This window comes from Pezoporus occidentalis, unplaced genomic scaffold (genome assembly GCF_034315485.1).
Source record: "Pezoporus occidentalis ecotype Australia unplaced genomic scaffold, CSIRO_AGI_Poc_V1 ctg236, whole genome shotgun sequence".
NCBI classification, from domain to species: Eukaryota; Metazoa; Chordata; class Aves; order Psittaciformes; family Psittacidae; genus Pezoporus; species Pezoporus occidentalis.
Window position 1 is genome coordinate 126,505 of NW_026914244.1, and position 27,857 is coordinate 154,361.

The following is a 27,857-nucleotide window of genomic DNA, read 5'->3' on the forward strand; positions in this document are numbered from 1 at the left end:
GGAAAAAAAGCAAAAGGAAAAGAAAAACCACTTAAAATTCTACTTAAGAGGGACTCTGTTAATTTAGAAACCGAGACTCGACGAACAGTGGCTTTCTTGGGATCTGACAGCTGCTATATATAGAAACCTGAGTGCCCTCCTTCTTCAAGTTGTTGCTTTCAGTTGTCTAACATCACTGGTTGAAAAACCAGTGTATGTTTAAGATCTGTGATGAGCGTGAAGCTGGCGGCAATGAAACACTGCGAGAACTTCACAGCTCCTATCAGCCAGATGCCTGCAGACCAACAGGGAAGACCACCAGGTAAAAGTGTGAGCCCAGCAAGGGAGCAGCACAGCCCCAAACTCCAGGCACATCACTGGCTGTAGGACATGAGCTGCATCACTGCAGGACTTACAGCACCTTAGCCGTGTGAAGGACAGAAGCGACTGCACACATATTCTGGCTGTCTAAATAAGCCCTTGTGAAGTTTAGGTGTGAAGTCCCCACACAGTGATACTGCAGCTACAAAACTTGAAGTCTAAAATGACTTTGTAGCACTTGATCAACTCAGCTTACTCCATCCTGAAAACTTACTATAGAAGGAGCACTTCTATGCTCATTTAATTTTATGAGAGCCACTTTTCCTATTGATTCTGCAGAACTAAGGAAGAGAAGAAAGTACATATCCTACCCTCTGTATTATGAGACATGGTTACTATGTTCCAGGCAGTGAAACAAAGATGCTATAGAGATGACACAAAACAAGTGTCTGGGTCTTCATTGAGGTGTTAGAAATAACACAAATAACTAGTCTGATTGTGTCAGATTAATGTAGAAATTTGCAGGGAAAGAAAGAGAATAGAATCATGGAATGGTTTGGGTTGGAAGGGACCTTAAAGCTCATCCAGTTCCACCCCTGTCCTACAGGCAGGGACACCTTCCACTAGAGCAGGTTGCTCCAAACCCCGTCCAACCCGACCTTGAACACTGCCAGGGATGGAGCAGTCACAACTTCCTTGGGCAGCCTGTTCCAGTGTTGTAAATTATTAAGCAAATCCACTGGAGGGAAAAAGCAAATACAAACTCTAAACTGAGACTTTGGACATTAAAAGCAGAACACAGTATTATATATTAAAGTTCTCTATTTCTCATAATGTTCTAGTTTGTAATTTCTGGGGGCCAAAGTGAATGCGCTTGTACAGCACTAGCACAACATACATTTTAAATAGAGAAAAGATCTGCTAATCCATCCATCCCACCTAATATTAACCACCTTTCTGATTTTCAGGACCCCTCTCCAATGTCACCCAAGCTGTGGTACCTACTACAGTTGGTAGGGCTAAAAATCCCCGAACAAAGTCACACTTCAGCTCTTGTTTAGGAATTGGATGATTCCAAACTCTTAAGTTGAAAGCCACTTCGTGTAAGGAAAGAAACACGCAGTGTTGACATCTGTAGCCAGGAAGGAGAAATAGCAGGAAGGAGAAGTGATGGATGCTATAGGAATGCTGGGGAGGGACTCTTCATTAGGGACTGTAGTGATAGGACAAGGGGTAACGGGTTCAAACTTAAACAGGGAAGTTTAGATTGGATATAAGGAAGAAGTTCTTTCCTGTAAGGGTAGTGAGGCACTGGAATGGGTTGCCCAGGGAAACTGTGAATGCTCCATCCCTGGTGGTGTTCAAGGCCAGGTTGGACAGAGCCTTGGGTGACATGGTTTAGTGTGAGGTGTCCCTGCCCACGGCAGGGGGGTTGGAACTGGATGATCTTAAGGTCCTTTCCAACCCTAACTATTCTATGATTCTATGCAGTAACTGACATTGAAGACTTATTCCATGTATAAAGGGATAACAAATATTTATTCTGAACCATACTTCATATTGGCACATTTCTCAGGAAAGACACTTGGAAGCCATCATGAACTTTCCTTATTATATATATTACATATATTTATATACATATTTCTGGTACTACGTGGGGCATTTTGTTTGATTAAGAGCAAACTTCTGTCAATTTAGGTGACTCCACGCCCTTAGACTCAAAGCTGCTTACCTAAAGCAAGGAAAGAAATGTGAGAAGTACGAAGAAGAGGAAAGATGAGCAATCAGCACCCTCAACGTACCACATGAAGTGCTGCACCTTGATGAAGGTCCCCAAAGTAATCAAAGTTCATTATTAAAGAGGGCATTGATTGTTCTAAAGCTCTAAATGAACTGCACTGCAGCTCTTTGTGTCTTGTGGTACATCTGGCAGAGAGAATGAGGCCTCCCTAAATCCTGTCACTGTTTGATTCCTATATACCAAGTTAAGATGGATGATTTGGTGACATCAACAGTACTGAGCATCAAAAGTAAAATTATCTCTAAGTATCTTTGGTTAGCACAGAGATTTTACTGACTTTTTCTTATAGAATCATAGAATGGTTTAGGTTGGAAAGGACCTTATGATCATGCAGTTCCAACCCCCCCTGCCATGCGCAGGGACACCTCACACTAAACCATGTGGGAGGTGCTCCAGTCCCCTGATCATCCTCATGGCCTCTGGACTTGCTCTTCTTAGCTTGTCAGCGCAGAGCTTGTGAAATACAGCATTCCTAATGATACCATCTATGTTTCAACGTAATAGGTTTAAGAAAAGTATTGGCTTCTAACTTCTTATGACAAGACAAACAAATTTCCTTAGATTTTTTGGAACCCATTTAGAAATTACAATGGCAGAATAATGCCTCAGAATTAAAAGTCATTTCAAATTTATGTACTGCTATTTTTCATAGCACTTGGAATAAGCAGTGCCAGATTATCTCTCGAATGATTACAAGAATCAAGTGACTATTGCTGCAGTCAGTGACTTGCATTAGATTACACAAAATGCAAGTTAAATGGCGATGTCACTGAAATGATGTGCCCTTTTGCATTTAAACAATGCAAAGAGAGAACTCTACTTAATACAGATATTGTCAGCCTAATACCCAAGTTGTCAGAGCACAGAACAGACTGAAACCAACCTACTAACAGGAGTTAACTCCATACTTTTTGATGTGAGCTCAAAACTGGTATTCCCCACAGTGAAACTGAGTGAAGGTAGCTCTCTTTTTTTATAGCATGAATGACATGTCACTGAGCTTAATGGAAATAGGCTTTAATCCCTGCATGCTCACAAAAGGTCTCATCTACAGACAGTTCTGGAGCAGGGCATCAATAAGCTGTCTTCCTTTGACTTTTGCTAGTTACTGCTTACAAAGATACAGAGAGACACGAGTCAAAGGGGTTGGTACATTACCACCTTACACATGAAAATGTGTAACAATTAATGCTGTTCTTTGGTGATGTGAAAACTTTAGTGGTGCTCACAGCTTGGGTGACACTTCATATGTAGAATTAGGATAAAATATATCCATTATAGAAATCAAACTGAAGCCATGACTTTTGTCACCCATGACTTTCATAGAGCAAGTCTTGTTCACTGCTTTATGTCATGTGCAGTACAGAATCATAGAATGGTTTGGGTTGGAAAGGACCTTAAGATCATCCAGTCCCAACCCCCTGCCATAGGCAGGGACACCTCACACTTGACCATGGCACCCAAGGCTCTGTCCAGCCTAGCCTTGAACACTGCCAGGGATGGGGCATTTATCACTTCTCTGGGCAAACTGTTCCAGCACCTCACCACCCCCACAGGAAAGAACTTCTTCCTTATATTCAAACTAAACATCCCCTGTTTAAGTTTAAACCCATTTACCAGATGGTTCAATTTACCAGAGTTTACAAGAATAATCTGGAATGAATGAACTCACCTACCAGAACACTACAACTACTGGGATCTCAGTCATCAAAATCAGGGCCAAACTAGCACCTGAAGAACTGTCCTTTCTGCACCATGGTGACTTCACTGCAATATGACATTAACAAGCCAGGGTAGTGTTATGGGGAAGTGCTCTTTGAGAGACCATCCTTTCATACAACATAGAAAGCATGAGCTATGACTTTCATAGCGCTGTTAAAACATGCTGCATACCTGAATTACCGTGATGTTTCAAGGTGAACATGGTAATTTTCTAAAGATCTTGTGAGCCCTTGAAAGCAGCTATGTTATTCCAGTCACACATGAACAGACATTTGACTGCAGAACATTTGTTAAAGGGAAAAAAATCCATGCCAGTTATTTTGAGATGAGTATTAAAAGCAATAGGATGAGCAGTAACTAGAGACAAGACCTATCTTTAGCAGCTAGTGCTCTGCTCACCTTAATTATAAATGAACACTGTTCTATTAAGATGCAGCTCTAAAACTCATGTGTTCCTTTTCTTACCGTTTTCCTGGAAAAAAAACATGTATTTACACTTCAAAATGAATCCCATGATTGAGCTCTGAAAGCAGAAACTGCAAACCACTTATGACTGAACAGAACTGTCATCAAAAACATTACAGAAAGGTCACAAGGCCTAACTGCTGCAAGACAGCACTGTGCTCCAGAAGCACTACCAGAGAAAAGCTGGGGCTTTCCACACACACAAGCATAAAAGAATATGTGACCAACGCGTTTTCAGTTCATTTTTAGTCAGAGAAGGGAAGTAAATGGAGAAGAAAAGTTCTTAATATGATTACCTGGCTATGCAATACTGACCTGTGAATGTTTGACAGGTCTATACACAAGTCCCACTGTTCACTGTGCACTATAGGACCCAGGAAAATACAAGGAAGATGGATAAGCTACTAAAGGTTTTCAACCTGATGCAGAGTAAAATTGTCTGAAGCCCTGTCACAGACTCAGAAAGCCCAACAGCCCACCCAGCAGTCAGTCTTGCTCTCCCTAAACCCAAAAGCATCACTGCTAGTCTCAGCAAGGCATGACTAGCCTCCAGAACAGTAACACACATGTACTTCCAGTACCTTTTACAGTTGTAATATCCCAATACTAAAAAATGTTATCTACTACCCACACATCATCATAGCTACCATTCTGGAATAATGAAGAGATAACAATAAGTTATTACTCTAAGACAGCAAATTCCTTCTCTGGTCATAGAATCATAGGATGGTTTGGGTTGGAAAGGACCTTAAGATCATCCAGTTCCAACCCTCTGCCATGGGCAGGGACACCTCACACTAAACCATCTCACCCAAGGCTCTGTCCAACCTGGCCTTGAACACTGCTAGGGATGGAGCATTCACAGCTTCCCTGGGCAACCCATTCCAGTGCCTCACCACCCTCACAGTAGAGAACTTCTTCCTTATATCTAAACTGAACTTCCCCTGTTTCAGTTTGAACCCATCACCCCTTGTCCTACCACTACAGTCCCTGATGGTCAAGTATTTCAAGTTAAGTACCAATATGGGTAATGGCAGAGAATGATGGGTGTAGTGCTCAAAATATAGACTAAGTTTTGATGTGTTTTCTCCCCACACAGAAACAAAGTTCATTTTTAGCTTTTCCTTTAATATAAACCCTTCTTTGCAACACTGAAGTTACAGGACAAAAATAAACATTTTCAAAGAACAGGACATTCTGCTAACTGAAAAATAAAGGCTAAGTATAGAGAACGAATAAGGAAAAAGCAATATGCAGTATTTTACAAGTTGATTTTCATAAATTCCTACCTCTTCTCTAAGTTTCTCCCTTAGACGGCCCTTCGGATGAGGGGCATGTTCAAAATCGAGCAGTAAGAAGAGCATGCTACATAACAAGCTTTGGTTTGATGCAGAGCAAACAGGATGATGATTTATGTGGTCAAAGACTCAGGCACACAAAAGGAAGCATACAAAAGTTGGTTCTGTTTTATCATTTATTCCAACAACAGGTTTTCAATTAAGAGGATTATGTCGTAAAACAACTGTTCTCATAGGGAAACAGTTTTTAAACCTGATTTGTAGCCAAAAGACGCCTCTAAATTGGCTTACTATAGATTTAAAGATTATCTATTTGTCTCATTACAGCAGTTCTGATTAAACCTTTCAAAGCATAGAAATGCCAACAATACATAACCAAATTCCTTGTTCCTACTAAGTGAAATACCTCACCATTGCGTAACACACCAGTCCCTGATGAACAGACACACGAATTCTCCTTATGAAATATAAAGAAGTGATGAATAAAACATGGCAAAAAAAAATTTAAAGAGGAAACAAACCTATTTAAATTAGAACATGTTGTAATTTAATAGGAAACATGCATGCTAAGCATCTTGAAGAATTCAGTAGGTTACCTTATAATAGAGTAGAAAACATCAACCCACCCTCCCAACATCTCTTCCATAGTTAAAAACAGGGAGGGCAAAATAAAAGAGGTTGATTACTTAAGGCTTGCACTCTCCTCCTTCCTCTATACCTAATAAAATAGGCCTTGTTTGGTTTTTATGACGCACACGTAGAAGCAAAGCTTGTTCAATGGGCCTAAAATAGAATCATAGAATAGTCTGGGTTGGAAAAGACCTTAAACTAGTTTCAACCCCTGCCATGGGCAGGGAGACTTTCCACTAGACCAGGTTGTTCCAAGCCCCTGTGTCCAACCTGGCCTTGAACACTTCCAGGGATGGGGCAGCCACAGCTTCTCTGGGCACCCTGTGCCAGCGCCTCAGCACCCTCACAAGGAAGATTTTTTTCCTAAGATCTCAATCTATTCTCTTGCAGTTTAAAGCCATTGCCTCTTGCCTTGCCACTATGTGCACTTGTAAATAGCCCCTCTCCAGATTTCCTGTGGGTCCGCTTCAGGTTATGGAAGGCTGCTATCAGGTCTCCCCAGACCTTTCTCCAGGTTGACCCAGCCCAGCTCTCTCAGCCTGACTCCAGAGCAGAGCTGCTCCAGGCCCCACAGCATCTCCGTGGCCTCCTCTGGACTCGCTCCAACAGCTCCACATCCCCCCTGTATTGTTACCCCACAGCTGGACACAGGACTCAGAGGGGGGGGGTCTCACAAAAGTGGAGTAGGGAGGGAGAGTAGAGAGGGAGAATCCTCTCCCTTGACCTGCTGGCCACCTGCTGGTCCTTTTGATACAGCCCAGCACACGGCTGGTTTCTGGGCTGCAAGTGCACACTACCAGGTCATGTTGAGCCTTTCGTCAATTGACACCCCCAAGTCCTTCTTCCCAAGGCTGCTCTCAATCTCCACCCAATGTGTATTTGTGCCTGGGATTGCCCCAACCCGGGTGTAAGACCTTGCACTTTGTTTTGTTGAACTTCATGATGCTGGCACTGGCCCACCTCTCAAGCGTGTCAAGGTCCCTCTGGATCCCATCCCTTCCCTCCAGTGTGTTGACTGCACCACACAGCCTGGTGTCAGCAGCAAACTTGCTGAGGGTGCACTCGATCCCACTGTCTATGCTGCTGACAAAGATATTGACCAGTACTGGTCCCACCACCACCACCTAAATTTAAACTCTCCAATCCTGTCAGTGGATAAAAGAGACTGGAAAATGTCTCTTTCAGGGTCTCTTTCTGGTCCTGCATACAGAGGAGGAAGGCAGGTAGAACTCCAGTGTCACTTTCAGCCTGTGCCTCCAGAATAGCTAGGTTTTAGTCGTTGGTTTGCTTTGGGGAAAAAGGGAAAGGCAAGAGAAACAAGCACATGTAAGCTCTGAAGGCAAAGGCTTGTCCTCAGTGACATCTATGTGCCAGAATTTTCTCCTCCTGTCAGATAAGAAAATAGTTCCTTATTAATTCCTTAACGATAAACACTCACCCACAGCAGATCACAGCATAATGCATGCTATGAATATCGAATGACTAATGCTTGGCCCCGTGCACACAACACACTTCTGAAATCTGGCTCTGATGAAGCCACGGAAATTCTTAGTTTAAGGATCACTAGCATAAGCAAAGGCAACAGTGGCCTGTGTTTGTTTTGCTCTCTTTCTAATCTGTCCTCTGTATTATAGACATACCTCTTCTTATGCCGAATATTAAATATTAGATCCTGTGGTACCCATGAACTCAAATTTAAAAGGGACTTTAAGACACTGATGAGAAATGGCATCCTGTAGTTGAACTGTACACTGTTAAATAACCCCACTGTGAGCTACTGTTAGCTTTCTGCTTCTCCCAACATGCATGGCTGACACTATAAAACCCAATAATGGCTTTATGTGTGTGTCTTTTCACTACCACTCTGTGTGTAAGGTGTGCACCATATATTGCTACTTAAACAGTATCACACAGGAACCTGATTTCATAGGTTTTATTTTAAGAGAATATTTTTGATAGGCTGTATTTCTGTTGTATCTCTTCACTAGGTTATACTGCTCAATAGATTAATACACAGGCCTTGAGCAACCTGGTCTAGTGTGAGGCATCCCTGCTCATGGCAGAGGGTTGGAACTAGACGATCTTAAAGTCCTTTCCAACCCAAACCAGTCTGTGATTCTGTTCCAATAGTGGGACTTGATCCATGACAATTTATAGATCTGTTTGGGATAGATACCAGTGCAATCTTTCTCCTAACTGGAGATCAAAGACAAAACATGGACACACTCAAACAGCAAAACAACGTGCTGGTAGGCATACCCCTTATTAATCTAACATAGCTCTTAAGCGCTTAGCAGTTTGTCTGACAGGCCATATGTTACACAATTCCATGAAGAAGCAGAGATGTTGCTGTAAATAAGAGAAAAAGTAAATCAATCCTGGTTTTGAGGGAGTGATGACCAAGAACTGCATTAGCCTTTCCTTGAGTCCAGGTAAGGAATAACTGCAGAAGGCTGTTTGACAAGAATACTGCCAACCACCTTAGTTTAGGATTTAACAGGACAATACCCTCTTCCCACTGCCAGAATAATACAGATCTATAGAACAGTAGCTGCAGAAAGACTAGGAATTATTGGAAGAGTGTCCCTTCTCCCTGAAACTGGTGCACTGAAGAAGCATCGATCTTTCCCTCTAGAGAAACTCTGAACTGTCCTAGTTTCAGTCACTAGTAGCAGTAACACAGGACACATTGAAAGCTGAGGACAGTCAGAGCACAACACAAACTCACATGAACCAGGCAACCAACCTTAAAAGGAAAAACCACATCAATAAAGTAGACAGATCAGGGGTAGTTAAGTGCCTGGCACTCCATGGCTCAGCATGCAGTGCTCATTTTAATCTGAGCACATGGCATTACATGCTGCTTTGAGACAATCTCAACATGACTCATTACAGGCTGAGGCTACACTTCACCTTTTTACAAGTTCACAGATTTAAGCCAAGTGACTACAGCCTTCAAGGTCTTGGCAAGTAATGTTAATTATGCACTACCAGATCTCCCATATGTGGGGACCACATGTCCTTTCTCTTCCAAACATGCTTTAACTCACTAATCCAGTCTGCACAGCTTTACAAGGAAGTTGTTTGTGCAACTCCATCTTCCTGGAGATGCAGCTGGAGAATTAATGCTTTGGGTAATCCCCAAAAAGCTCTTAACCATATGCAATTGTTGGGCCTTTTTAAAAACTAGTGACTATTCAGGGTCACTTAAGAATTTTTAGCAGCTACGTGCAAGAAACTGCCACTGGCAAATGCAGCTTCCTAAAATGAGATGAAGACAAAGGCAGTAGCAACTGTCTCCTTTTCTTTATATTCCTATCACAAAAAAAGCACCACAAACATTGCAGAAGAATAATAATACCTCTAATAACTGAAGGTATCAGGTCCTGAAAAATTTAGTTAGGAGAACCTCTTCCCTTCCACTCTAACCCTTGATGATGCTCCTACTACAGGAGCGTGTAGTTATGCTGAAGTAACTGAAGGGTGCAAATAACATAGCATGAAGAATCATTTGCACCATAAAGGCAGATATAAATGGCGAATGTCACATTATATTTAGTTTAATACTGTACTGCTTTTTCTTCATATATTAATAGTTTTGCATCAGTAAACTCCCACTGAACTGCCCTACAATTCTAAATTCCCTTCCATTGTGCTATTCCCACTTCCATAGTTACTCCTGCAGCTGAGGCCACGACTGACTTCTCCATTCTCAGCCAGCCTGTGGCCTTCTGATCCTGGGAAAAGACAGAGTGAATACAGAACACTAAATATTGCAGGCATGCCATTCTTAACAGAGCACAGTGCAAAGCGAGACTGCTGACTGTTGTGAGAAGTTGTTAGGTACACTGTTATGCTGTAAAAAAGCAGAGTAAGTACATAAGCTTGAAAGACTCTGCATCATGCAAAGACATCACCTAATGCTAGTACAAAAAGAAGCTGCAGACCAAATTCACCCATTAAAGTTTAACAAATGCAACAGAGATATACTTAAGACAGCTCAGTTTGCTGGTTACAGAAACCTTTAACGTGCATGATTTCATAGCAAGCAGTAGCTTGGAAACAACGTGTGAGTGGTGGGTACAGAGTCTTTGGATACTGGCATAGCTAAAAATGCCACCTTTAATACGGTACCATGTAAAAATCAGGTATCATGACTTTTAAACTTAAGAATCTCAACCTACACATCTCTGCATAGTTTTGAGAATCAAAACACATGGAGCTTGGGAAGGAGAGACAGGTTTCAAAGTGAGCGTGGCATGGCACTATCAGTTCGAAGTCCTTCACTTTCAACTTCCTTCAGCCACTCAAGTCATACTAAGCAAAGACTTTTCAGGGAAAGATCTGACCTATACAGCAGGCACTAACTCAGGTAGCAAAAAGTATTTTCAAATCATAGGTGGAACTTGCAGGGTGAACAACAGGCATGAGGGTGCATGGAGGACAGAAACAGGTAACTGAGTATCCAACTTCAAATGATAACACTGATTTTGGAACTGCTTCCGTTTAAGACAGAACCCACTTTATGCTATCAAGTGACAATGCAAACATTTGCCATGATGTGTTTCTGAGAGCTCTTGGATTCTGGCCTCCTTCTTCAGCTAAATTAAGATTAAATTCTGAGCTAAACTCAACATCCTTTGCCCCAAGAATTAAACATCCTCCCTTTCTACCTAGTAACACTCTAAGTGATGAGCATTACCTGAAGCCACAAGATACAGCAGCTTGAGAAGGAGGAAACTATAATGGTATTATGATAAATATGTCTAAAAGGCCCTCATGCTATAGCAAATGTAAATAAAGTGTAGCAGCCCCTTGCTGGGACTATCAAGACAGTCATAGCTTGTAGGGGATCACTGAGTAAGTGAAAGGTGCATTTGGAAACACGAAGTATTGCACAGCTCTATGTTTTAACACACTATTGTAAAGGAAACGTGATGCTTTTGCTTATTGTTTGTGTACATGAAATCGCTATAGGGAACTCGAAGTGACTGCAGCTCTCAGAGGCTTAAACTGTGATGCAGATTTAAGCAAGTTATTTAATCTGTCCATAAGCTTACTATTAAGAGTTTCTCTTTTCAGGTCAATCTCTCCTCTACAGGTCAACCTGCTTAAAGGTCTAAGCTTATTAACTTTGTAAGAACTTAAGTGCTGGGGACAAAGGAAAAATCCACACACTTAAAAGATCAAATACCTTTTCCCCACGTTTTATTTTAAGAGGGAGATGAAATAGAACACGACTTGTTTTCACATGGTATAGGGTATTTGTACCACAAGAGGGCACTAAGCCCATACATAAAGCAGATGATTAAGCTACTGCTGTTACAGAGTCCTAAATTCAGAAGTATGCATTGCTCATTGCTTTCTCAACCATACATACTATATAAAAGCATCTGGATATCTTAATGGCATGCTCATACATTCATAATGTACTCACACTGCCTCTACTTCCAACAAAAGACAGTGAGACTAAAGAAACTTGAAGCTTGAAACAAGTTGGGCTTCATGTTTGAAATACCATCAGTTTATTACTACTAAAGTTTAAGACTGAATTTTGATCTTCTCCAAAAAAAATCTGCAGTGCATGAGCTCATAATGAATTGGAACTGTCAGTCAGAGGCAAATGCTTACTGTCAGACAAAAGTGTTTTGAGTACAAATGACTTCTACTTGTCCAAGCAGCAATTCTCCTTATACACGTAAGGAAAAGTCCTACACAACAGCTGTTAATAGATGCTTCAAAGGACAGCTGACCATCACACTAAAAACATGTTTCAGGTACATTATAACCATTTTAATAAGGCTTGACAACATCTGAATGGTCACATCAGCCAATAATGGGCCACAGGATCAATCCCTTAGGCTTTAGCTGGATATTCTTCTACAGACCTTACCACATGCTAAAAGCTCCTTGCAGATTTTTAAGCCATAAAGGTGTGCAGAACAAACCCTGGAAATGCACCATTTCCCTATCAATCAAAAATAATGATGGTTTTCTCTCTTAGCTTAATGAGCAGCACAAAGCCAAAGTATCTCATTCCTCCAGAGAGTTAACCCTGTTTTTCACATTTAAGTTTTTACACTTGTTATGCAAGTCTCTTGGTCCCGTTATTTGTGTGCCAGATATGTGGCTGCTCAAGTTATATGTCAAGCAAAATAAAGTTTCTGCTACTTAACATGCTTCAGGAACTGCCTTGCCAGTAACAGAACAGTTGATCACTCAGTAGCAACACCCTTAACACTGTCAATAAAAAAGCATTGGTCTGAGGTTTTTAATTCCTCTTCTCACATGCATGAAGTGAACTGGGTTTGAAAAACAACTTTATCTCTAGAACAGAGGTAAGTTAGAGAAGAGAAAAATGTACCAGGCAGCAATACAGACAAGAGCACATAAGCAAGTAACCAAGTCCTGTGCTAACAGCAAATGTCCCAACATGCTGGAGTAAATTCCTACTTCACCTATACACCAAGCACATAGTGTCATCAAAAATCAGACTATACATTCAGACTTTTGATCCCATATGCCATCAAATACTAGCATATAACTCCCACTGACCATTTGCTGGATTCTGCCAGCAGCTCATGGTAGCAGAGCAGGTAACCCCATCTCTTAGTAGTAGGTTCAGTTCTTGGGAAAAGATGCTTTAGACAGGCAAAGCAAAACCACAGCTATCATGTGGGCCTACAACCCAGAGCACAGGCAGCCCTACTGCTGTTACTTTCAGATACAGTGATTGAGCACTTATCCATGTATTTACAAATATGCTGCTTTAGCTCTATACTTGAAGTCCCATCCAGAAAGGTGTGTGAAAGAAGTGTTCAGTTTGCATCTCGTCATCAAAACATGCCTCCCAGTCTGTCATGGAGCCAAACAAGAGCAGATTATGAAGGCTATATGATATTAATGTTTTAATAAACGCTGTAAGTGCAATAAGTAATATGAAATATTAGCATCTGAATACAGTTTGCATTTTTAAGGTTCTGTTGTGGTTGAATAATTGTATGTAAGGAAAATTCAAACTTACAATCTCCTTTCAACTGTTTTCTTTGGACTGAAGGATGAACAGGAGACCTCCAATATTTCAGGATACTTGTAAACGTGAAGTGTGATTCCTGGGTATGTATTCTTGTAATAATTCTGGTTTTGGAGACTTAACCTCCCCTACACACAGCCTGTGAATGTTCCTCTCGAGTCAGCTGAAGTTTACAGTGGGGAAAAAAGTATTTCCCCAAACCTTATAAAAATAAGACAGGCAAATCCACCCGTCCATTTTTGAGATGAGTTTTGACTTAAACCACAAATCATCATCAAGGTTGAATTAACAAATGTGTTTATTTTACACTCTGCATAAGAATGGACAAAGAACATTTACGCTACTTGTCAGGTTCATACTTTCAGGTTTCTTGCACTCAGACAAAAGACGACCTAAAGGATATTATAAATAGAAATGAGAAAGAAAGAAAGATTAAGACAGGAAAAGTCCCAGAAAAAGGCAAAAATAGAGAATAAAATACTTAAATACTGGAATACTGAAATTCAATGAGAAGAATTAACATGCTAAGGCATAGTCAGCTCTCTCTTGATTTAGCAGCCTCACAAGTTCCTTAACTATCAAAACCAATTCCAATGTACCAGATGAACACACTCATGCTCACTTTGTTAACCTGTGGCCAAGTGAGCAAGAAAGGAAAGAAGCACTTTTAGTACAGGTTTTTCCTCAAACTTCCTAAAGTATACATTATATATATATATATACACACACACAGTATACAGTATATATATATATACATACAGTAATAGTTGACCTCAGAATGAATACCCTGGATCAGGAATCAGTGCAAACAGCAGCCAAGACTTAGCCAAACTAGAGCAGTGTATTTTTAAGTAATATGGCAAGTTTAAGGAAGAAAAGCATACAGAAGAAAAGAAAGATGTAAAAGATCATTCTGGGGTTCAAACAGAGCCATTGCTCATTGCCGTCTCAGTCCTGTCAATATAATTTTAAGTTACTTTCTGCTTAACTTCAAAATAGAGTGGCTGTCATTAAGGTTTGATTGGATCAACTTTAACCTTGCAAGTTACAGCCATATTTAAAAGAAGATCTTAATAAAAAGCAAACAAACATTGAATTTTATTTCCAGAACAGTGGAAGTGTCTCTTGTGATGAAAGGTGCAGGTTTCACTACTGCTTACAGTATGGCAGGAGTTCTAGAAGAAGGGCAATGCAACATTAAAGAGATTCAATGAAAGGTACCAGTGTGTTACCATGATACAAGTCGGTAACAGACCCATCAGCTGGCCCATTGTATACCACTTAACGTGTTGCAGTTAGCCAAACAGCATTAATTTCTCTGCACAACTGATGTGCTGTGAATCACAGCAAAAATAGATAAGACCATAAAAGACAGCATTATTCTAATGGCAGAGTCCTGGAATTTCACCTACAATGGCATCATCCATATTGTACCAGGAGATACAATGGCCTCTCACCTGTTTAGAAAATTTAATTCTAGATGCTAAATCAGACATTTCCCCATGTCATTCCACTGGAGAGGGAATTAAAAACCAGTAATTCAGAGGAAGTTCTAGCACTACTGAAAATCAAGAGCATTTCTCCCATATAAGGTTTGAATTTATAAACAAGATTATACGGAGAGATACCTTAGTAACAATTTTAGAGAAGGGATCGTCAAGTACATTCATAAGTGTCATGGGTTCAGCAGTAGCAGTCATTTTTCCCCTTCTTGGTAGCTGGTGCAGTGCAATGTTTTGACTTTCAGCTCGGGAACAGAGCTGATAACAAGGATGTTTTGGTTTGGCCAAGGACTTTGTGAGCCTCATGCTCTGCCAGAGGGGAAGCCAGGAGGAAGCAGAGACAGGACACCTGACCCAAACTGACCAAAGAGGTATTCCATACCACAGCACGTCATGCCCAGGATGTAACTGGGAGTTAGCCGGAAGGGCTGGGAGACTGCAGGGTTGGAGGAGGTATCGGTCAGAGCTTGGTCGGGCTGGGGGGGGCAAGTTACTGGTGGTGAGATGATGTATTCTCTTCCCTTGTTATTTCCTTTATCACTATTATCATTGGTGGTAGCAGTAGTGATTTGTGTTATACCTTAGTTACTAAACTGTTCTTATCTCAACCCGTGGGAGTTGCATTCTTTTCGATTCTCCTCTCCATCCCTCCGAGAGCAGGGGGAGGGCAAGAAAGGGGGGGAAGTGAGCGAACGAATTACCTGACTGGGTTTAAACCACGACAATAAGGTCCTTCAAGATTGCTCATGAGCAGCGTTTTAGCCATATGCATGTACAGACCAAGTACTTGAAATATTCAGTGGGACTGACTGAAACAAAAGAATCCATCTCCAAAACATAGTATTGATAGGGTTTCTTTTAACAAAAGTAGCCAGTTAGGACAATAAAGCATTCTATCTCAAATATTTGGAAGGTTAAGAGCAGTGACCACATACCCCATATAAACAAAATTACATTGGCAGAACACAGTATGTTCTGTAAAGACTGAACACTAGAAAATGACATCCAAAGTACTGAACACACTGAAAGGATATGAATTAAAACAAAACTGCTATTTACCACATTCTTCAGCTTTAAGAAATCACATCTGTCTGGCTGTAAAGTTTGAAGGGATGTACAAAGGGTCTGTTGAGTAGCCTAGCAGCAGCAGCTGTGCACTTCCATACATACTGAACGCAGCATTACCCATTTACCAGTAAGAGATATTGGTGAGGCTGTTAAGGTACTACTGACACACTCAGGAAGTTATCTGCACTCAGTGGTAGCCCTCTAAATATTTAAGAAGTTATTCCCAAACACTTCTTAGTGGACTGTAACTTTTCCATTAAAAGCAGTGCCTCAACCTTGGCCCTTATAGGGAGAAAGCACTATAAAGGGAGGACCCTTGGAAAAAAAAAGTCATCATGAATTTCAGGTGCAACACCCAAGGCAAACAGACACTATTTCACTTGTGGTCCATCTTTCAGCAGTTGCTTACCACTGCACATAGAAGAGGTGATGTTGTACAGAAAGGGATAGAACTGCAGACAGCGGATCATCTTCAGGCTGCTTTCACACTCCAAGCATTTGGTCGTCAAATCCAACGCATGTCTGAAGGCCTGAAGGGCTCCACTAATGTTGTTCAGAGCCAGATATGCATTTCCTAGGCTCAAAAATGTCAGCGGCTGCGAAGAGAAAAGTAACATAGAATAGAATCATAGAATCATAGAACATACCCCAGCATAAGTACGTTCACTGTTTAAAATTGAAGCCAACTAGGAAAACCCCTGTCAATCCACACCCTCCCAAATTTGTCTGGATAGAATTTAGAAAACTTCTAAAACAGGGACTGCCTATTCTTAGAATGGAGAACTAACAGCTTGATGCATTGGTGCTAAACAAAAGCTGTTTTGACATAAGGTTGTGTTCAAGATTCCATCATCCTACAATGAAAAGCAGCTGTTAAATACAGACAAGCTGAAATGAAGCATTAAATACTTACTTATAACCCATCACGAACACAGTGCTTATTGCACAGAGTAGCAAAGAATTAAACTGAAATGCTTGAAGACATTCTAGAATGATTAAGAGTCAACAAACCCATAAAAGTATTGCTACTGTCTAGCAGGACAGATGCATTGCATTCATCATGAGTGTTCAGGATTTACTTGAGCAGAACTAGGTTACTGAAAACACCAATGTCACACTAGCTTAGGAGTATACATTTATGTTTACTTTTAATTCTTTATAAAACTTAATATTTTTGTCCACTGCTTTCAGCCAGTCTCCCTAAAATAGGTATTTTTTACAAAGACCAAATTAAACACCTTTTTCACTGGGCAGAATTGAATTAGCGCTTAAATACAGGCACAGAGTAAAGCATTACATTCTGTTTGTTAACTGAAAAGACTTTCGCTTAGAGAAAGCAATTTGCTGCAATTAACAGCATAATGCTAGAATAATGACTGTAATATTGTAATTTAGAAATCATTTTTTTCCACTGCAATAATTTTACATTCATTATCTGAATGCGTGGAGACTGATCAGCAGCACAGGATTTTTCCAGCTCCTCTTAGCTCGTATTATTAAATGCCAATCAGAAAAAGGCACAAGCTTTTGCTGATGTAGCACATCCTTCACTCCCTGTAGCTATAATTCACTTTTATTTGTATTTACTTTCCACTATACTCCAGGAAATACTATTTAAGTACAAATTCTCCTGCTATGTTTTTTGATACTATAGGTACTACACGACTGAAAATGCCTGAAAACCTAGGAGCAGGCATTATTATAACAAGGTAGGACTTGCCAATATTTCTGAAAAGCCCTACTTATACAGCATGGTCCATAGGATCCTTCAGCTCCTCCCCTCCAAGGCTGTGTTTTCAAGTGTTCTTCTTAAGGCACATCATTCAAGTATGGTTCTTTCTACAGTTCCTTTCTGCACTCTTACCTGCCACCCAAATTGGCTAGATTCCTTTCCAACAACTGCAAAACTGTTTTTGAATGCTACACTGAAAAGCCTTATTCTGTTTTTAGCTTTTTTATGTGACTGGTGGCCCAGCAGGTTTCGGCTCTCTGCTTATCTAACTACAGAGGTAGAAGCAGAGGGAAAATGTCACATGAACTTCTTAGTGAAGCATCTCAAATGTAACACCAAAAAGTACTCGTTGGAGAAAAGGTGTCTCCTGCCAACCCTCCTTCCCTTTCCTTGTCATAACTGTTCTGGCCAGCCCAGTAGTTTAAACAGTTTATATAGAAACTTTCTGTGTGTCATAGGTAACACCCTACTGAATGTTTATAATATTAACATTCAGAGGTACAAAAACCTGGTTTGAATCTGTGGTTGAAAGTAAAGTCACCCAACAACTAGAACACAGCCTTTCCTCTAGGTATATATAGACAAAATCTAAGGATAAATAAAAGAGTACAGATAAAAGCCAAGTGGCATAGAAAGATGCCTCTACAGCCACAGACCTTGGTAACGTATGTGCTACTTCAAGCTTTTAAAAATCAAGACACAATACCAACAGCATTACAGATCTCTGTTTTAGAAGAAGGTGTTGCCAAAACACTAGGATTAGATTCCTTAGAAGCACTGCTGATAATATAGGTTTGGGAAATAAAACATCTGTCATCTAGTTTAGAAGAACTTCTGCTCTAGATGTTCATGTTCTCAGCAACCAGCATCACCTCCAGTACAATCAAGGATCTGTTGCAAATCACAACCTGGAATTTGAACTGTATGTACAGCTAAGTAAGCACAAGTAAGTAACACGTATTTAGAGTATAATGAAGGAAAAGACATTCACTGCTGAATGAACACAAAAAACTATCATCTTACCTCAGAGGCATTGATGGCCAAAGCCCTCAACAGGAGCCTGCTAGCATCCAAATGAAGACCATAATGAATCAAGAGGTTAGCAAGATTGACGAGAGGGATGTCCTGATACTCATGTGGAGCCAAATTAAATGCTTTTTGCAAACAGGTGATAGCGAAGGTGCCATTTCCAACTGCACGCCAGTACAATCCAGCTTCATTAAGCACAAGCCATAGAGGACCTTCCAGCTATAGGAGAGTCAGAGAGAAGAATGAAAACACCTGCAAAGAGGTGTTCAAGGAAGACATAATTGCCTGCTCTTTGGTAAGAAACAAACCTCACCATTGCATACTACCCTATTAACTAGAGACAAATTACCCTTTGTTGTGATTGCTAGCAGATTATTCAATCTGCTCTACTCAAATTTATGTGATTTACAGTCTGAACTGTAATTTAGTAGCAGCTGTTGCTCACACTCTACTCATACGACTGCCTTATACTGTGACCACAAAGTCCCTTAAAATATACAAGTGATAAGTTAGCTTGCTTCAGGAAGCAACATTTGTGAGCCACTTTGTCTTAAAATTACATTAATACTGATCTAGGTATAAATGTTACAATTTGAAGGGCAGGCAGCTTTTAAATTGCAGTTAGATGTGCTTCCAGGGCTATATCCAACATTGAGGTTTCTTGTCAATTTAAGGTTTCAGAGTTGGTGGGTTTCTTAGATTTAGGTATCAATTTGTCTTCTGAAAGTTGACAAGTGACACACACTCGATACTGTTTAAAGATTATAAAATAGCAAGCAAGAAGTAAGGGCACATGGAAGAATGGAAGAAGTCTCAAATAGACCTTGAATGCTCCTTCCCCTTCTTTCACCTATAATAGAATGAACAACCACTCATCCTAGAGGAGAAAACAGGAAACTTTAACACACTGACAACTGGACAGTGCAGTGTAAAACATCCACTTTCAGAATGAGCAGTTTGAAATGGTTTAGAAACATTTACATTTTAGTTTTAATACTTCCACCATTCCATGTTACCCAATTCTACACAGTTTGAAGATGAGCGTGACGACAGGAATTAAAGTCCAATCTAACCTATGTGTCTAAAGCCCAAAGGCATGAGGAGGAAATGTGCAGCTAGGATTAAAGTGAAACAGATAAGGATCTTTACAGCAGTATTGTGTTAAGCCAATAGAGCTGCCATTATAGTAATACTGTGCTGAAAAGGTTAACCAGCACAAAGATTTTCTTCCAGATTTTAAAACCAGCCTCATACAGAAGAATTCTACCTATGGTTCAAGATGAACTGGAAGAAATCAATTGGATGTATTATCTCTTTGTTCTGAGTACCTTACATAATCTAGAAGTCTAAGAGTATTTATCCCCCCTATTTTGCAATGCATTTACATAATATTACTTGCATGTTACTCATGCCAAACTCCTCACTGAATTACACTCCTCACTGATTACACTTCAGATCTCAATGACCTTTGTTTAACTAAATTCTCAGCAAGTTATTAGCACTTTGTCTTTCCCAATACAAAGATAGCAACTGTGGCACTCCTGCTCTAGAAAGTTTATCATTAGCAGAACAGGCATGACACAACACTGTTCCTACATCAGCATCTAAATGACCAGGAAGTTCAGACTTCAACATGAAGGCAACAGACTACTACAGATAAAACCAAAATACCTATGCACAGCAACAGTAAGACATTAGACATGTACAGGAGTGTTCTGAACAGCATAATAATAGGAATCAACTCCTACTATTAGTTCTTCTTCTGGGTAAGACAGGTGCACATAGTAAATGGTACTGATTTTAGACTAAAAACAATACATACATACACTGCCTTGACACGACTTGTACAAGAGAGTTAATTTGAGAAGTATCAGCTTGACACATCAAAAAGAGTCAGCCTCCATCTCAATGCTTCCTGTCATTTACTTGTGATGATTCTCAAAGGCCCCACGCATGATGGAGGTGGCATTCCACAGGGTGCTATACGGATGTACAATCTTTGCCCCACAGTGCTAATTATCCTGACAGAAGATTGACAGACAGCTGGATTCTTTGGAGGGGGGAAGAGGGGAAGGTAGGGTAGTGGGAAGGAGAAGGAACAGCAAAAGGCAGGCATGTAGGGAGGGGCAAAGATGGAGGGGTAGTTCCAAGCTATTTCTCTCGGTTAAGCAAACAGCTGCAAACAGCTTATGTATTGCTGCTCCATGTCCCGCAGTCACAAAAAGAACAAGTAACTACAGGGCAGTTTGCTGCACATTAAGCTGAATTAAATGGCTATTTCTCTATGTGTTTGTGCTTTACTTGTAAATATGGATTTTTAAGTTAGTTTTATTTCAGTTACTGGCAGCAAATAAGCTTCTTTCTTGCACATCACTGACTTCTAAAAACAGCCTCAAATAAGAACTGTGAATTTATCTCATGCTACAGTTTTTTACATACCTTCTTCATGGCATGATCTAGAAATGCTCCTATCTTCGCCTGTGAAATAGTCTGATTGTTGATACGAGAATGCAAAACCTGGACAACAAAGATTTATGTTTTTAAACAGCTGAATGAATTTTACATGATATATCTACATCAGTCATTCAAGTCTCACTTCCCTAAGTCTTCTCTTTAATAAAGCGGGGGGGGACCTTAAAAAATATTGTTTTAAACAGATGATGACAACATATAATGATTAAAGCAGCCAATCTCCAGAAAGCAATATGAAGGATTGATCTTAGACTGGATATAAGGAGGAAATTCTTTCCTGTTAGGGTGGTGAGGCACTGGAATAGGTTGCCCAGGGAGGTTGTGAATGCTCCATCCCTGGCAGTGTTCAAGACCAGGCTGGACGAGGCCTTGGGTGACATGGTTTAGTGTGAGGTGTCCCTGCCCATGGCAGGGGGGTTGGAACTGGATGATCTTAAGGTCCTTTCCAATCCTAACTATTCTATGATTCTATGATCTCAGCCTATAGTTACCAACTCGGTAGAATACAGTAGTTACTGGAAACCGAAGAAGATGAATCATGTGAAGTGACTGTTAGAAGTTTTAAAAGAAAGCAGGAATTTCAAATAGTAAATCACATTTTCTATTCTGTGTGCTTTTGGTTAGCATTTGAAAGAAATCATAGAACCACAGAATGGTTTGGGTTGGAAAGGACCGTAAGATCATCCAGTTCCAACCCCTTGCCACAGGCAGGGACGCCCCACACTAGACCGTGTCACACAAGACTCCATTCAATCTGACCCTGAACACTGCCAGGGATGGAGCATTTACCACTTCTTTGGCCAAGCTGTTCCAGTGCCTCACCACCCTCACAGTAAAGAACTTCTTCCTTTTATCTAACCTGAATTTCCCCTGTTTTAAGTTTGAACCCATTACCTCTTGTCCTATCACTACAGTCCCTGATGTACATTCTGAATGCCAAGTTTTCCCTTTCTCCAGCTTTACAGAAAGTACTTGTTCTCCTTTTTTGGAAGTACCAATTGGCTTGTGATATCAAGCAATCTTTTAAATATCAGAATCTTTCGTGCTCAGAGTAAGATTTTTAAGGCAATAAAGAAAAGACCCAAAAAGAAAACATCTCTTACTTGTCTTGCTTGATCATCCGGCATCTTGAATTTCAAATCTAGATTACTGTCTAGCTCCTTGAGCAGTATGTTTAGAGATTCATTGTTACGAGCATCAGTAATGGAAGAACAGTCTGGTGCCTGGGTTTCCCCATGCCCAACAGTATCTCTCAGGATACTCAGGACTGGCTGGACTCTAGCAGTAAGGAGAACCAAGAGAAATCAATACCATGTTCTGCACGTCGCTGATCTATACACGTAAGAATCAGCTATATCAACTGACAAGCCTCCTACTGTAGACTGCCACGAGACATGAGCTGCAAACCAGGCGAGTTCAAGCACCACCCTTTCCTTGAAAAGTCATTCATAAATAAGGTCTTTACTTTCTATTTTTAAGCACAGAATACCTGCAAATACTGGACAATGCAGCAGAAATAAGACACAGAAGGTTTTCTCATTATAATAATAGTCCTAAACTTCATACAGTGATTAAATAGATAAGTGGATGGGAACCTTTGCTTTAAGACATACTCAGTATTAGAATTAAACCCACTATGAGAAGAAAGCTTCCTTACTATCACTATGATAACACTGAGTACAATAGTATAAAATTGCATTGATCTATGTAAAGTAGCTATTGCAATGGAGACACACTTATTTTTATCCTATGTAATAATGAATATTACTGACTATTCCACAATTAAGATGGTTTGTTACCTCTGCCCCAAAGGAATAAAAGCCAGGGCTTTCAACTCCTAATCCTTTTTGGTATTTTTCTGGTCTTTGTAATTTTCTGTTATCATAACTAAAGCTAAGAGGATGCATGCAGTGTACAACAGCTAACTGTAGTTATTAAATAGATACCTCATTTTCTCTCTCAAGTTCTTTTTAACTTAAATATACTCTACAAGACATTCAGACTCATACAAATCCTAATTCCTTTAGCAATACTGTAGGTATTTCATGCATTCACCCTGTACTAACAGGGAAGAATCACCAAGAAATTGGATCTGCTCCAGTTACAGCTAAGACAACAATAAAGAAAAACACCCTCCTCCTGTGGAACGGGCAGAAAAGAAGGTGTGAACACATCTGTGCTATTGGTTACTAACTGCATCCATCCTCTCCAGAAAGAAAATACTGAGACATCAGCGTGCAAATTTACCAATATAACTTTTAGTAATCAACACTTGCCTGAAACCCCTGTTTTCTGGGGGCAAGAAGTAAGTTGGGAGCTCTTCTGGATCAGGAATTTTGGGGAAAGATTTCATGCACTCTGATCGTTGAGGCCACAGAATATGCTGTTTGTCCTAATGGGGAAAGGAATTATTTCTTATTAATTTCTCAACATTTTTAATATTCTAATTAACTTCTTTCACATAAACAAGGAAAGATTCACTCTTTCACAATTCCTCTTTAAAAGGGCAAAGCTTATGCTCTTCACTCACTCTATTGGATTCTACACTCCACACTGAAACAATCGAGCGAGCAACAGGGGAAGACTGCAGTGACTGGCTGTGGTCGCTTTGGTTTGCATGAAGATCCAAGTTCACAGATGTCATACTAGAAGTTGAAGAGTCTTCACCAAACTAGAAACAACAGAAAACCAGTACTTAATAAAGAGATGATATATTACTGGCTGAATTGCTGCACATTATTTTTCCCTGCCATTTGTGTGGTTAAGCCTCACTGATGAGCTGAAATTTGGGTAGCAGGAAAAAACAAACAACAGGAAATTTAAGCCTCCTGATCCACTCACAAGTGAAAAGTAATATTTATATTGTAAATATGTTAACAATGAAAACAAAAGTGCAAATCAACAAAAAATGCTAACAGGTACCAAGCAAACACTTCTAATAGACCATAACCAAAACCTACTTATCTAGACTGCATAGCTCTAGTGCAAGTCAGGGTTACTAAGGCTGATGACTTGCAAAATTATCTTGATAATTAGGGCTGTTTCCTGAACTAGTTAAGTGGAAACTCCAGAACATATCCCACATTACAAAATACATGAAACCACAATCTTTAATTGGAGTCCTAACACAGCAGCAGTGTTGCTTGGGTGGCTATCGTTCCGGATTTTCAGTATCGGTGCACACCTTGCTTCCAAAACTTCTCAATATTCCTCTATTAGTTTTTCCTTGGTGCACTGTTTAATTCAAGGTATACAATCAGCAAATACTCACAAACCCAGTCTAACACCTTATTTTTGGGCTCACTAGATTCAACACCATTGAGCTCTGCTCCTCCATTTGCTAATTGCTTAAGGCGGTTTTGTGCTCCTGGTAAGAAAAAAGACTGAACTGGAAAGAGCATGCAAAAGTTGCATAGCTTGAGTCATACAACAGTGTGTTAAAACTAAAGAAACCCTGATCCATTTTAAGGCTGTGGAGATAGAGATTGATACAATATTTTAAGCACAATTCTAAGCTGTTATGTTGGAATACTCTTTCTACTAACGAGTAATTCTTGTTCCATATAGCACACAAACATCAGAAAACTCACTCCTTAGAAAACCTTTGCCTCTTCTTTAACATTAGCTGCCTACTGCTTTTTCCTGGCCTCTCTGAAGGAAACTAAACCAGAAAATTAAACATGTTTTGTTCTTGCAGTATGTTTATGTAAGAGAAAGCTATACTTCCTATAAGGAAATAATCTGGTTATTCAATGCAGGTTGAAAAAGCAAAGGAGTCAATATAGAGGTGGCTGATAACTCATAGGAAACTAAGACTTTGGACTAAAATAATCTTTAAAAACCTCAAATAATTCTAATAGTTCTCCAAGTTAAACAAAGTCTTACACAGTAAAACCTCTAAGTTCCTATAATTCACGGATGATCTCATCTTGTATTACCAGCAAAAACTAGCACTAAATGCTTCAGTCTGGAAAAGAGACTGAATGATTTCTCACTCCAATTACCACACTCAAAAAGTACCCCCTTTGTCAAGCCTCAAAACAAAGAGGGAATATTTTGCTAACAAGGCAAATGAGATGCAACTTAGAGCAGTGGTATCAATTCACAGACAAACCTGTACATATTCCACATTCTCAAAAATGTCCCCACGGTGATAACGAACAGGCTGGTCCCACTGGCAGTGCAAGCTATGCTGCTGACTGCCCAGTCTACAGATCTGATGGTTCCCTGCAGAGCACAACACAATGTCTACTACAAAAGTGAGCTTTCTGAGGAGACAAACACAGCAAACAGTCAACCCCTCCAGCCCCAGTTTGGTCAACCCTTTTTATTTATTTAATCAGCAAAGAGGAAATTCCATATTCTTAGAAAGATGCAAGAACATGTTCATGAACATATTGCAATCCGTTATTTTAATAAGCAAAACACAACAGCCACTCAGGGCCATCTATATATATACAGAAGTTATGTCCTGACATTAATCTGAATACATGCAGTTCTTCATTGCTATAATGAGCATGAACTCTAAAAAGCTGTACCTAACTGAGCTTCTTTTGCCATCTGTGTCTCGTGAATGATGTTCCTCAAGATTTGTTCCTCCTGGATAAGCTTGTACTTGTCCAAGACATCTTGTTGCCTAAGGTAATGGTCATGCTGCTTCTGATATTCCTTCAATTCATTTAATGTTCGCTGAAGTGATCTTAAAAGTTCAACAGCAGAAAAGATTTACTTTGAAGGCTTTTTAAAGTATCAGCTTTTCCTACAGTGTTGCACATTTCTTAAAGTATTCTTATGCATAATTTTATTGCACAAAGAAATACAGTTGAAAATCATTATGCTATTTGAAAAGTAAATAACTGCTCCAATAGAACAATAAAAGTAAGACTGTACAAACTGCAAGTAGGATGCTTCTTTAGTTACCTATGCTGGGCTTCCAGTTTTTGCTCAAGTTTTTGCTGACATAGGACAGCATGCTTCCTTTTTACCGCTTGCTCAAACCCTGGTTTGGCTTGTAGAGCATGATCATAACACAGGACTGAGTGGTTGTACTCTCCAAGCATCTGAAGAAGGAGAGAGACAGAAAGAATTAGCCACTGTCTGGTGATCTTTCATTAAAAATAGTCCATTTTTTAAAAAGTCATTAAGATTTTAATTTGTGGTAACAAGCAGCCTGTCATTTCTGAAACTCAAACCACTGTATCTACTAAAGGAAGGCTGCAAGAGAATATCCCTGGGATATGAAATGCATGTGAAACAAAAGACACTGTTAAACAGTACAGCTTTATAAGTCAAGCCAGATAGGTTAAATATTATTTGGTTTTCTACAAATCTTGAAAAATAAAGATAGTATTTACTGCATATATATTTCCCAAAGTGTAATAGCTGGTAAAGAAGTCGCTGTAATCCAGAGCTGCATGGACCACGATAGCTGCATCTGCAGAGAAATGAGCTCGGTGCAGAATATTTGCCAAATTCACCAGTGCAATATCTTTATTTTGCCTACAAGAAGAGAAGAAAAAACAGATATTAAAAGCAGATCCAACTGTTTAAGAATCATTCCTTCATTAGTCATATATTAAATATGTAATTTGATAGAAAAATGTCTAAACTACATATATACCTAGCATAGCATATAAAGACTAAGAACAAGTAACATGGCTTATTCCTCAGGAAACTAAAACCTGTTTAACTAATTAGGATAACCAGGAAAGCAATCTGAAATAAATCTTTATGGCAATTCTTACCTTGAAGAAAAATGAAGAGCACGCATGGCACATTCTACTACTTGGTATGGCTCATTCTTTATTCGCCAGTAAAAAGAAGCCATATTATAAAGTACCCAGGAAGAAGAGTTCTGCAGTAAAGAGAAACACGTTAACTGTACTAAGACATGAACTAAAAGGTTAATCAGGTCTTTAATTACGATGGGATAGAAAGCTGAGCACCAAACCTGCTCTTAGTTATCCGTTTCCTTTGGAAAGCTGCCATTTGGCAATAGTTGTGAATGTTCAGGAAGAATGAGCTGGCATATAAATGCAGTAAAGAAACTCCTGCCTTTCAAACAGGTAAAAATTCAAGACGAGATTAAATGAAGCGACAGTAGTTCAATCAGCAGCAGCTTAGCTGGCGTTGAGTGAGGGTTTCTGTATCTTGCAGGAAAGACCATACACATTTCAGTACTATCCCTCTGTTCTTCAAGTTTTGGTTTAAAAGCTTCTTCAAGTTTTGGTTTAAAAGCTTACACATTTTTGTTTAAAAGCTTTTACTTATTACCTTGACAAAGCAATGAATGCAGTTTGCCAGACCACAGAACACATGGTTATTAAAGATGACAGTCAGTACCTTTCTAGCACTTTTTTGGGGCATACAGTAAGATTACAGTTTCATACCTTCATTAGCCCATCATAAATACGATGACCTATTTCCTCTATACTTCTTCCCAGTCTCCGTGATAAGTATGTGAAGATTGGATCTTCTTTAGGTAACAAGGGTGCGGAAAGATTAACTCTTTCTTGGACACCCTAAAATAAAAATTGAATATAGGTATTTGCTAACACTTCAGCTAAAAGCAGAGAAATAGACACAAGAGCATGACCCCCAGGAAAACGTAGAGCTTGGGTACTTTACATTCCTATTGGCCTTTCATATCAAGATCTTAGGGACTTGATAGGATAATGCCACCTTTGACACATGAATAATACATATTATTATAGATAGGCAAATACCAGAAGCAGCCAAAAGCAGCCTCTGACTGTGAATGCTATAGAAGTATTTATTTCTGGTAGCACTGTGTATCTGGCAGCTA

The 27,857-nt window shown here is 39.8% G+C and overlaps 1 protein-coding gene and 1 long non-coding RNA gene across 2 annotated transcripts in view; one reads left to right on the forward strand and one right to left on the reverse strand.

The window, feature by feature from the left end:
- TTC17 (tetratricopeptide repeat domain 17) overlaps positions 1-27,857 on the reverse strand; it is a 61,261-nt gene that overhangs the window by 15,524 nt on the left and 17,880 nt on the right. The window contains exons 5-16 of the mRNA XM_062621903.1: positions 27,442-27,573; positions 26,797-26,906; positions 26,407-26,551; positions 25,973-26,112; positions 25,591-25,751; positions 25,167-25,279; positions 23,583-23,723; positions 23,329-23,444; positions 22,156-22,330; positions 21,020-21,097; positions 18,575-18,799; positions 16,229-16,415 (exon numbers count right to left, since the gene is read on the reverse strand). Coding sequence (XP_062477887.1) covers positions 16,229-16,415; positions 18,575-18,799; positions 21,020-21,097; positions 22,156-22,330; positions 23,329-23,444; positions 23,583-23,723; positions 25,167-25,279; positions 25,591-25,751; positions 25,973-26,112; positions 26,407-26,551; positions 26,797-26,906; positions 27,442-27,573 — 1,723 coding nt within the window. The remainder of the gene's footprint in view (positions 1-16,228; positions 16,416-18,574; positions 18,800-21,019; positions 21,098-22,155; positions 22,331-23,328; positions 23,445-23,582; positions 23,724-25,166; positions 25,280-25,590; positions 25,752-25,972; positions 26,113-26,406; positions 26,552-26,796; positions 26,907-27,441; positions 27,574-27,857) is intronic.
- LOC134165287 (uncharacterized) lies at positions 14,774-15,609 on the forward strand. Its single transcript, XR_009965463.1, has 2 exons — positions 14,774-14,923; positions 15,481-15,609. It is a non-coding gene; the product is annotated as an uncharacterized LOC134165287 (long non-coding RNA).